General features: G+C 40.4%; 1 protein-coding gene across 1 annotated transcript; it reads right to left on the reverse strand.

Annotated features, from left to right (window-relative positions):
• pygo1 (pygopus family PHD finger 1) lies at positions 1–12,428 on the reverse strand. Its single transcript, XM_036584975.1, is given in 4 exon segments — positions 1–7,607; positions 8,983–9,039; positions 9,041–9,069; positions 12,029–12,428. Coding segments are annotated over 4 exon segments (1,359 nt in total). The 5' UTR covers positions 12,078–12,428; the 3' UTR covers positions 1–6,383.
• Positions 12,429–12,797: the final 369 nt, after the last annotated feature.

Raw genomic sequence — 12,797 nt, forward strand, 5'->3', positions numbered from 1 at the left:
TTTAACTTTACCATGTGAAGTCCATTTAATTCATTTGAATGGCACACGTAACAAAGGCAAAGTCAGTGTATTAAAACAACCCACACGTGAACTGAGAGGCATCATTAGAGAATCTGCCTCTGATATAATTACTGAGCCAGATTCTGAGTATATCGTCACTAGTCCATGTTAATCTTTCATTTAGGGTTATTTTTAGCTGTACATTCAGCGTCTGCGAACAAATCAGTTGCACCAGGTGCTCCATATGGTATTCATGTGACCACACACAGTGCCTTCTATTCCTGATCTGTCATGGTTTAAACAAGCGAAGCAAGGCTAAGGCACCAGGTGTCAAACAGTCTTCATACAGCCAAGCACTTCAAAAACAAGCAACTGCTTTTTTATATGAGAGGAAAAATAATCATTTGAGCAAATTATAACATGTTTATAATACAGGAGAAATTCGTTTTTGTTCGTTTTTCTCTCCAACGGTTCGGTCACAGTCATAGATTCAGTATAACCGCACTGAAGATGCGGCAGGAGAAACAGATAGAGAACAATGCGTGAACTGTAGGAACCGAGAAAGACGTTCTCTAAACACTTGTTTCGATACTGATTTTAACATGCCCTCGTAAACGTGGCCTTGGGGAAACCCCAGATGCCAGCTCAAGGACCGTTCCATTACTTTATTAGCTCAAGTCAAAGTTTATTAGATGAGCCCTCTGAGGGGTCAGGAACCGAGTGAACCGAGTCTACTTCAGCAGCAGAAGCTGCCCAGAAATTACAGTGGTCTGATGCAATTTTGTCTTCAAACTCCACAAAAATGCTGCACTAAGCTGTTCAAAAGTAATAGAAATAAAAATATTTGAAAATGCTTCATATCTCAAAAGTACTCTTAAAATGGTTCTTTAGGCTTCTTTAGTAAAGGCAATGGTTTTATTTAGAACCATGAGTTTTCATGCTGAAATGGTTCTTCAGATTGATGGGGAATGTGTTGTATAAGGTTCTATAGAGAACCTTTTTAAAAGGGTTCTTCTACCATTAGAACCATCCACCACCATCTGGAAAAAACATATCAGCATGCAAAGAAAAATGTCATGCTTAAATGGTTCTATGCATGCTGAAACAGTTCTTTAGATCAACAGAGAATGTCGTATATGGTTCTATACAGAACCCTTTTGAAAAGCGTTCTTCTATTGTTGCAACCATGAACCTGAAGAACCATTTCACCAGGCAAAGAACAATTTCATGCTTAAATGGTTCTGTGCATGCTGAAATGGTTCTTCAGATTGACGGAGAATGTGTTGTATATGGTTCTATATAGCACCAAAACGCGTTCTTCTATTGCTACAAACATCAATCTGAAGGACTGTTTCACCATGCAAAGAACTTTTTCCTGCTTAAACGGTTCTTTGCATGTTGAAGCAGTTCTTGAGATAAACAGAAAACATGTTGTATATGGTTTCTATATAGAACCTTTTTGAAAAAGTTCTATATAGCACCAAAAATGTTCTTCTTTTAGAACCATTAATCTGAAGAACCTTTTCTGCATGCAAAGAGCGATTTCATGCACAAATGGTTCTTTGCATGGTGATATAGTTCTTGAGTTTGACAGAGAATGCGTTGTATATGGTTCTATATAGAACCTTTTTGAAAAGGGTTCTATATAGCACCAAAAAGAGTTCTTCTATTGTTGCAACCATGAATCTGAAGAACCTTTTAACCATGCAAAGAACCATTTAAGCTTGAAATGGTTCTAAATAGAACCACTGCCTTTACTAAAGAACACTTGAAGAACCATCTTTTTTAAGTGTACACCATTCAGTTTGCTGTGACTATGATAAATGTAGCAATCTGCCCCATCTGTTATACAGGACTGCTGATACTTCATTACTCTGCTAGTTTGCATGCTAAAGGCTACACAGCTAGCAACACCAAAAAGAAGGGCCGTCACGATTGATCAACTAAAAATGGATTAGAATGTACATTCCTGATGATTTGGTTTTAGTTATTAGTCTGCAATTTTAATGATAAACAGGGTATCTGCAGATCATTCTAAAGTCATGTTTAGCATACTGGAGATTCTCCACAAGGGGGAGCTATTAGCACTCAAATAACTTTTATTTGCATTATTGAAAGAGAGAAAACCCACACCAGCAGGATCTCATGAATGCACGTATGTTTGAAGTGACAACCTGCATGCATATGAAGTAAATTTACATACTGCACATACATAAAAGGTTTGGGTTAACTCTGTGTAGGTTAATCAGCTCAGCAGACAGCTAACAGGCTAAAAGGCTCACCCAATAACATAGAGTCAGTTTTTACTGGACATCTGGAACATAAAAAGTAAACGCCAGCTGAATGTCAAATGTCTGTGTTCAAGCAGAGCTGGCCTAAATTAAACTTAAAGTTAAACTCTAAGCAGTAAGTGTTAGCTTGGTACTAACGAAACACTGACATCCCCATAAAAGTGCTAGCAGCATAGGGGTGGAACCCAGGTTACTTCCAAATCTAAGTAAATGATGTTGACATCAGCTAATTTTTCATTATTTAGCCTTAAAAAAGACAAAAACAAACGGACTATACTATTCATCTAAATTATCACTGGATTATTTGATCGCTTGTATATTTGATAGTGACAGCCTTACAAAACACTCCAGTTTTAAACCAAAGCTTATAGCCAAAAAATCATGTACATAATGTTAAGACTTCTCAGAAAAAAATGGTGCTACATTACAAAGTTACCAAGACTGACTGATTTTCTCACAATGCTCATCTAGTAGAGGAAGGGAGTGTTCCAATTGGTGTAACGCACTTCTGAATTGAGTTGAGGGCATGTTAAAAAAAGTTTTCCGCTGAATTTGCTGAGGGCGTGTTAAAAAAAGAATTGTAATAATATTTGTATTTAAATGGGGCATTTGTGTGTGCGATTCCTTGGTACATAAAAACAGGACTACGACAAGACTAGATCATCACCGCAACACATCTGCACTGTCAAATTACAGAGGAGATCGTGTTTGAACTTTACATTCAGGATGCCACACTGCTTCAACTGCTGCACGCTATAGTCAAAAGCAAAACAATATTAGAACAATATCAAATTCAAAACATCAGATGTATAAAACATCAACAGTAGACAACATGAATGAAAAACATCCATCCTCTCGATGTGGGAATATACATTTACAGTCTTTTGAAACAAAGATGTCTTTAAGATTACATGGACATGGCTCTTTTATTACAATCCAGGGGTAGGAAATGACAAATTGTCATATGAATGATTAAATTAACTGATCAAAAAGCATTTGATCTATAGCATTTGATATATTCTGTGCAATTTCTTAATAAAGTTGTTCTCGAACCACCTTCAAGTAATACAATCTCATCAAAAAATGGAAAAAAAGCAGAGAAAACCAGTTAAGGAAATGCAATTAAACATCAAAAGGTGACTGATATATTCAAAAGCATTTTAGTGCACACAATCAGTTTCTCTGTTATTATTATCATTATCGTCATTATTATTAGGGGCTCTCTGTGACCTTTGCTGGACCAGAGCACTTACGCTACAAGCACTCACATAATAAACGGCACACTGAATGAAATAAATGAGAAAAGAAGGAGAACGAGGCAAGTTACAGAGCACAAGCAAGCTACGATGCTCACTACGACTCAACTACAGACTGTGACACATCAATCCTCTACATTAAGAGAAATCAACGAATGTATTGGATCGCTCTGGTCACCAATCGGAAAATGCTACAGTAGCCAAAAATGATAATCGCTACATTCGGCGCCAGGAGCTTTGACCAACCGAGCTCACAAGCTTTAGTTCTTCATTCGCTGCTCTGCCATAATGACATATAGCTTTGGCAAATTACAAGCGGATGTTCAAAGGCAGCAACTAGAGCACTTTTTACAATCCAGCCTTCTTCACGGGCCTTTACTGAGCTGCTCTGAGTTTCTGACTCATCTTCCTTTGGCACACAGCACTCACGACTGGACAGAAAACACTGAACCCTCAACCTTGAGTTCAGGTTGAGCCAAACAGTGAACACGTATAGCAGCAAACCGTTTCTCCTCACCAGCATACATACAAGCTTACTGAACGATTTCAAAAAATAATCCAAACTGTTTAGCCGAATGTACCTGAACGCACCATTCGCAGAAATTATGGATCAACCTCTAAACCAGAGAATCCACCATACAAGGTACCTAAGAGGAGGCCGGGAAGACAGCATGGAACCACGGGCTCAGAGAAAACGGTCCAAGTATTCGAATGATGAATTTCTACACCAGAAGATGAGTTCGGGCAGGCACAAGGAAGACATCTGACCTCAGACGATACAAAGCTAAAGCCCTGGTCTCTGTATTTACACTTCAATCCAAACAGATGGAGATTTTATAGAGCAAAGGTACTGGATGAAGCAAGAAACTTATAAAAGCCTCTCCTCTTTGTTTCAAATGGAGATTGCAACATTTTACAGACCAACTACCGCAAGAGAAAAGAGGAGAGGCGAGTGGAGAAAATGAGCTCTCCCCAAAGAGCACTGAAACCGAGCGCAGAAGGAAATAACTTTGACGTTCACACCGGCACAGTGAAGTCTAGCTGCATCCCTGCAGATAAAGGCCCAGGAAGGGCAAAGCCTCGGCTTTGGCAGAAGAAACCTCAGCTTGGGCAAAAACTAGCTAGCTAGTTATCTAGCTGGATATCTGACTAAGTTAGCCAGGGAGCTAAGCTGTTGGTGAAGTACCTACTATTAATGTTAGCTGAAAGTTCACTAGCAGAGGTTTGTTAGCAATGTTTCAGAGACCGTATGCTGTAGTTACATGTTTATGGTTCAAATTACATCAGCAAGATAACTTAGAATCACTCTTTCAGTGTTTTACATAACTAGCTAACCCTCCGCTTCACCACAATTCATTTATTTAAAAAAATAAATCAGCTTGGAAGAAACTATTTTGGGCTGAAGTTAGCTAACCTTCATCTTAGCCCAAATCCATTTAGCCTCAATCTGGGCTGAAGTTAGCTAGGTAGCTAACTGGAAGAAGCCTCATCTTTTAAAACGTCTTTTAGTGCATGTTAGCCAGCTAACTACTTCACTCTCACCCTAAGCCTTTTATTTTTATGGCGCCATCAGTTTGGAATACGCTGACTCGGGCAGAAGTTAGCATTCGCAATTCTAATTACATCCGTTGGATACACTGCTCCTTCAGTAACCAGCTGACTCTCACTTTAATGCTAATCTGTTTATATAAAAGGAAACAGCTTGAAAGAAGCCTCAACATGGGCTGAAGTTAGCTAGCTAGACATTAGCTAGCTAGAAGAAGCCTCAAGTTGGCCTGAAGTTAGCTAACCTTCATCTTAGCCCAAATCCATTTATTTTTCCAGAAGAAATAAGTTGGGAAGAAGCCTCAGTCTGGGCTGAAGTTAGCTAGGTAGCTAACTGGAAGAAGCCTCATCTTTTAAAACTTCTTTTAGTGCATGTTAGCCAGCTAACTACTTCACTCTCACCCTAACTCTTAATTTTATCGAGCTATCAGTTTGGAATACGCCGATTCGGGCAGAAGTTAGCATTCGCAATTCTAATTACATCCGTTGGACACACTGCTCTTTCAGTAACCAGCTGACTCTGTTTATTTGAAAAGGTAATCAGCTTGAAAGAAGCCTCAACATGGGCTGAAGTTAGCTAGCTAGACATTAGCTAGCTAGAAGAAGCCTCAAGTTGGCCTGAAGTTAGCTAACCTTCATCTTAGCCCAAATCCATTTATTTTTCCAGAAGAAATAAGTTGGGAAGAAGCCTCAGTCTGGGCTGAAGTTAGCTAGGTAGCTAACTGGAAGAAGCCTCATCTTTTAAAACTTCTTTTAGTGCATGTTAGCCAGCTAACTACTTCACTCTCACCCTAACTCTTAATTTTATCGAGCAATCAGTTTGGAATACGCCGATTCGGGCAGAAGTTAGCATTCGCAATTCTAATTACATCCGTTGGACACACTGCTCTTTCAGTAACCAGCTGACTCTGGTTATTTGAAAAGGTAATCAGCTTGAAAGAAGCCTCAACATGGGCTGAAGTTAGCTAGCTAGACGTTAGCTAGCTAGAAGAAGCCTCAAGTTGGGCTGAAGTTAGCTACCCTTACCTTAACCCTGATTTATTTATTTTAGAGAAGAAATCAGTTTGGAAGAAGCCTCAGCTTAGGCTGAAGTAAACAAGCTAGATAAAGCCTGAAGGTAGCTAGCTAACTAACTAGAAGAAGCCTCAACCTTTTTACTCTGAAGAAGAAATTTATATCCACCCTGACATGGGGCTTCTTTGTATCTTTAGTCTGCAGAACTGCAGCTAGATACGTCTGCATTGGCAACTTCTCCAATAACAAAAAAACAAAAAAATACACAACACAACATTCAAGATTGTCCCTCGCTCTTCGCTGTAGGTGGGCCTGGATTCTCCCGTGTTTTAAGGAGCTGTGCTCCTTTCTCCTCCATGCAGCTGTCGCAGCCCCACACAGCGTCCACCTCGGCCGTCAGCAAGTTATAGGCCGTCTCCGTCATCCCTGTGCAGACCCTGTGGAACCACTTCTGACAGGAGGCCTCACACAAAATGGCCTCCTGGTCATCATTCACCTCGCTGAGGCAGATTCCACACGGATATACAGGCTCTGACAAGGAGGCGGAGTTGTTTGGCCTGCTAGGGTGAGCCAAAGGTTTATTATTGGCCAAAACAGTGCCACTGCGGCACGTAGTCCCGGGCCTCCGGTTCCTCTCTGTAGGGGTTTCAGGAGGCTGAGGGGACTTCTTCAAAGGGTCGGTGCTGGGGTGGATCATACCATTGATCTTCTCCATCCCTCCATCTAGGCCGGCCGAGACGTTTCCCCTGTTCTTTCCCTTAGGCTCCACCTGGGCGTCTTGACCTCCACCTCCCTCCTCGGAAGTCTGGCTCTGCTTCCGTGGCGATGTGATATTCTGGCTGGCGTTTTTGCTGTTTGTGGTTTCATTTGGGTCCTGTTTGGGTGTGGATGTGGGCGTGTTGGACTGGCCAAAGTTGCTGGGTGGCTGAGGGAGTCCAGGGCTCATATCAGGGCTTGGTTTGACCGCCAGTGGCAGATTCCCGGTTCCTTCTGGACCGAACCCTGGACCTGAGCCATCCGGACCACTTTGGTTTTGATTCACATTGGGAAGGGGCAACTGGTTCAAGTTCTCTCCAGGACCTGGTCTAAAGGGTTGTCCAGGTGGAAGGTGCATGCCGCTGCCATTGTTAAACATGGGCTGATTAGCGAATGCCGGATTGTCCGGATGCCCATAATTAAAGCTGGGCGGCCGGCTGAAGCCCATACCCATCGGGCCCATTGGGTTCTGGGCGAAAGGGTGTGGTGGCTGATTCCGCATCTGGTAAGGTCCCCCATAAGGAGAGGGCATCCTATTCTGGATATGGGGCACCAACCGGGGAGGGCCATAGCCACCAAATCCTGAATAGAGAGAGGGGCCGAAATAAGGGTTGGTGGTGTTCAGCGGCTTCAGTGAGGGAAGAGGAGAGTTGTAGTTGTCGTCAAAAGGATTGGTGGCCACCAAGTGATCGGAGCTGGGGTTCGCCGGAGGAGCATATTCGGACAGTGGTGCAAAGGAAGGAGTCTGTAGGGACACAGAGATGAAATGTGGGTCAGTTTATTGATGGACTGTGTAGGAATTTGTAGTAAATACAATTATAGAGTTCATATAACTTTTTCGAATTATAGAGAACTCTAAGCATGACAGGAAACAAAAAAAAACGCCTCCAGAAGCCACCATGGCTATTCTGACAAGTGTCAGTGACTTTTAAGATGACCTATAGCACTTTGCAACAAAAACCTAAACCGTTACAGAATCAGTGTTGGGCAGATTCCAACCAAATTAGGTGGACTTTGGTTGGATTTGGCAGGTGAGCAAAACTTGGCCTATAAAACCTTTAAACTGCATTGTTTACTAATGCAGATGGAATTTGAATAGACTTGAAAATGAGTTTGAGTCACAAAAAGCAAACATCTGCAAGTTATGAGAGTTCGATACACATGCTAATCAAATAATTTACATATCCTTTATTATTTTATTAAAATTGTTTTTTTTCATCCAGGCGTTTCTATGATGTTTTACAGGTAGACTAAAAAGTATATAAGTGTATAAAAACTTTTGGTTTATTCATACCAGACAACAAACACAAAGGACTGATGGGTTTCGCACATTTTTTTTAGCTGGAAACTCTGGCAACCCGGTACAAGATACATTAATATACTCAAACTATTATAATAATTTTATATTAAAATGAGGAGGTTAACAGGTAAGCACGGCCCAGCTAGAGCCTTTTAATAAAATGATATAAAATGAACACATGAAAACTACATCTGGCACTTAGAATTGGCAAAAATAATGGTACACATTATCATAAGAGGTTATCATAAGAGGTTATCATAAGCCCATCGTATCTGACTCTTCAGCAGCCTTTTTTCCTGAGACTGTAAAATATATAACTTGTACTTGACGGCTATGCTGACTGGAGATTCAATAAAGGAAGGCTGATCTCCGACTTCTGCATAGTACAGTATTACAAAGTTACTTGAGAAACAGGATGTTTGGTACGGAAGTCCTTCATCAACAGTTCAAACAAACTTTGTTTAATATTCCACAAATTTTCTAACCTCTACATGTATTACTGAGTTACACTCTTTTGGGATTATGCGTTGTTGCTATTGTGAGAAAACCTCATCTACAAATTAGTAAGTTTATAAATGACATAAAACGTTCTTAATCTTTTATGTATGTTTGCGTAACAGCAATTTATTCCAAGTAATTTGGGAACATTTGTATTAGTCCAGCTTCACATGATGCAAATTTGTCAAATGGTGGGAAAAAATATAAATACAAACAAGAAAGGAATAATAATAATAATAATCATAATAATAATAATAAGTAATAAGAAAGGAGTTACAAAGTTTTGAAAAGACCGTCTATATAGGCCACTTGATTCTTGTACCTGTGTACTGGACTTGCGTTTCTTCTTGTCCGGGCTCCCCAGCAGCAGGCCTGGCCCCTCCTAATACATCAAGACCACCATCTCCTCCTACAAACCCAAGCAAAATAAAACTTATTATGGAGTTTAAACGTTTTCACTTTTTTAATTTATAATGATCTAGTTCTGGAGAAAAAAGGACAAATCAGCACAATGGAAACAGTGAAAAAAAAACCTAAATTAATCTGCAGACCTACTGACTGTCAATGAAACATAAATCAACTAAAAAGTACTTATCACTGAATTGAATTCATGATTCCTTAACAACATGAATGGTCACCTTGGTTCCTGGAGGTCATTCTAAAGTCATGTCTGACTTTAGAATGACTTGTCGTTAATGACTTAGCAAGTTACACTATATGGCCAAAAGTATGTGGACACCCCTCCTAATTACTGAGTTCAGGTGTTTCAGCTACACCCAATGCTAACAACTGTATAAAGTGGCCAAGACTGTAGCTCAGTGACTTTAAACATGGCACTGTCACAGGACGCCACCTTTGTCACAAGCCAGTTTGGGAAACTTCTGCCCTGCTAGATCCGCCTCCATCAACTGTAAGTGATTTTATTGTGAAATAGAAGTGTCTAAGAGCAACAACAGCTTATCCACGAATACAAAGACCATGCAAACTCACAGAGCAGGGCTGCTGAGTGCCTCTGGGAGCTGCATCAGATTGATGATTGCATGAGGGTTCTTTGCATCACGAAAGAATTCTTCACAATGTGCTATAGATGGTTCTATACAGAACCGTTTATAAAATGGTTCTATATAGCACCCAAAAGGGTTCTTCTATTGTTATGATGTCAAGCTTGTATCAATAGAAGAACCCTTTTGGGTGCTATACAGAACCCTTTCTATGTAGAACCATGTATAGCTCATTCTCCATCAGTCTGAAGAACACTTTCATGATGCAAAGAACCCTTAATCATGCAAAACACTTCTTTGAGTGTTTATGGTTCTTTATAGAACCATTTTCTTTACTAAAGAACCCTTGACGAACCATCTTTTTTAGGAGTGTAGTAAGCTATCACGTTGAACATTGTTAGTTGTTATAGTCGGTTTATTACATATCTTTGTTCTTTGCTTCTAGGACTTCTTATATGTCTTATTATTATATATTATGCTATTATATGTTCCAACATTATAATTATAATGTATATTACAATGTCACTGATCATTTTGTCCTCAGCTCTGGACTCACAGCTCTGTGTTGATTTCTGTCCGTTGATGGTTTCCCTGCTTGTATGATAAAATGTGTCATTAATAAGCCTACAACTCTATGTTCTATAATTGCTGGGGTCTAAAGGGTTAAAAAAACGAGACAACAATAAAAATTTTGTTAATAAAAAATTGTTAATTACTATTCTGTAATAGTAAGAGCCCTTAAGGTATATATTTTATTTATATAGTTTCTATATGCAGTTGTACACACAAATTTGATTGGGTAATTTTCTATATAGAAATAAGTTAACACGTCCTTGCAATCAAACTTAAATATGGAATTTTCTGTATTTCTATTTGTTTTACTGAGTTTAACATACTGGAAAAAAAAAACATAAGACATAAAATAAAATATGCCGTGCACTTTTTTTCCCCAAAGTCAACACATAAACAGCATTAAAATGTGCAGCAGTGTGTTCTCTGTAGAGGATATATTAAATTATTTTCCAAAACATGTCATTTAAACATTTACATACAACTGTGGTCAATTATTGATTTATGTTTCCCTGAGTATAAACTACAAATAAACATTTTGTCTGCTCAAAAAAATGATTGAAATATTGATTTTAACTCTTGCATTCAGAGGAATACAGTCGGGGTGGACAGGGGTCCTTAGTAGGATGTTGCTTTGGCCCCCCAATGTTCAGAAATGGCCCTGCTGACTTCAATTTTCAAAGCATGACAAAATGCACTGAAACCGATCCATTAAATCTAAAAAGAAGAGCCAGAATTACAGCACAGGTTTGGTCAAAGTCACTGTTCTACTGGAGGTTCACTTCAGCTCTTTGGCTGAGCAACTGAACAAACCATTTCAAAGTTCACAGCAGACTCGTAAAGGTCTAGATGTCATTTCCAACCCAGAACTAACATGTTCTGCTTAAAGGGGAACTCCACCTTTTTTTTCAAATTTTCTGCATAATTAAATGTTTAAGATGTAAACAGAGTCGTTCAGAGTGGTTTGGTGTGAAACGCTCTGTTCTAGAGAAACTTACAGTCAGAACTGTTCACAGTGGTGGTGATAGGAACCAGACGTTCACCTCTAAAAGCTCCCTCACAGAAAGTTACTACATGAAACGGTTATGAATTCACTGCCTGATGTCCGAAACATTGTTTATAGTTAGTTTTGGGAGACATTTTTTTGTCTAAAACATACTTTAATCAGTTTATTTTAATCTGCTCAAGGTGGAAGGGTACGAGCAGGGTGTTGTGAGGCAAAACAGTCCCCAAAGCAATCATTTTTTTTTCAGATTCATCACTATTTTACCACCATCAGCAAACTCAGAAGGCATGTATTTGGTTTTGAATGGTAAATAAAATAGCTATATTTGTGCTGTAGACATCCTGAACCCCTGGTTCCCATCACCACCACTGTGAAGAAATATGAGTCTGTAAGTTTCTCTGCAAATGAACCACCTCACAACAAACCACTCTGAGTGACTGTTTACGTCTCAGCTACTGAATTATGCTGAAATTTCGAAAAATCGGTGGAATTCCCCTTTAAAGCGATCAGTTAGTCTAATAAGTGTCTGCACGGTCACTGCCGTCTGCTTAGAAGTTTCATTCAATCCGTCAGAGGCCTTGAAGGCCTTCTTCACCACGAAGCTTCTTAGTTCGTCAGCTTCTTGATCGAATTTTCCCGTTCCACCTTAAATGGTGCAGCAGTTACATTCTGGCGCCGTTTAAGGTGGAACGGGAAAATTCGATCAAGAAGCTGGCGAATAGGAAGCCAACTCGACACACACACATATAAACACACACACACACACTATACAGTGTGAAAAAGCACATTACCTCTGTTTCTTTTGAGCGAAAACGAATCTTTCTCCTGCTCCGTGGACATTACAGGTCACCTCACATGACTCTAAAGACCAAAAACGATCAAATAGGGCGAGATAACTTTCAGATCTGAGCGACTGAAGTGCTGACAACTCGTCTTTCCCCCTTTTAGTAGCTATCACTGCTATCTGTGTGTGTGTGTGAGTGAGAGAGAGAGAGAGAGAGAGAGAGAGAGAGAGAGAGCTACAGGAAAGCTACAACCTCTCGCAAACTTTGGGAGGAGCGGCTGGATTTAACTTCCTTTTACGCGCTCCTGGTGGGGTAAACGGACAGACCCCGGTTAAGCGGAGGCATCCCGGGGGCCCTGCGCGCCGTGGCGGGGCCGCGAACCCGCTCTGGGGGTCGTTTGCTGGGGGCGTGTTGGGGGGCCGCTGCGCAGATACCCCTCCGCCATTAGCATGTGAGTGTGTCTGAACTGCTGCTGCGTTTGATGTGCGGTAGTTTCTGACCGCGGTTTATCTCCACCCGTATTCCGGCAGCGCCCGCCTCCTGCGCTCTGATTGGCTCATACTGTCCCGCCTGACGTGTTGTCATTGGTTACTAAGATGGACTGGGCTGGAATTGGACAGGAGTGCATAGTTCTACTCTGAGAAAAAATGGTGCGTGTTTATTGTTAATTTAAAGGGGAATTCCACCGATTTTTCAGAATTTCTGCATAATTCAGTGGCTGAGATGTAAGTCATTCAGAGTGGTTTGGTGTGAAATAGTTCAGATGTCTTTACAG

The sequence above is a fragment of the Colossoma macropomum genome, unplaced genomic scaffold (assembly GCF_904425465.1).
Source record: "Colossoma macropomum unplaced genomic scaffold, Colossoma_macropomum, whole genome shotgun sequence".
Taxonomy (NCBI): Eukaryota; Metazoa; Chordata; class Actinopteri; order Characiformes; family Serrasalmidae; genus Colossoma; species Colossoma macropomum.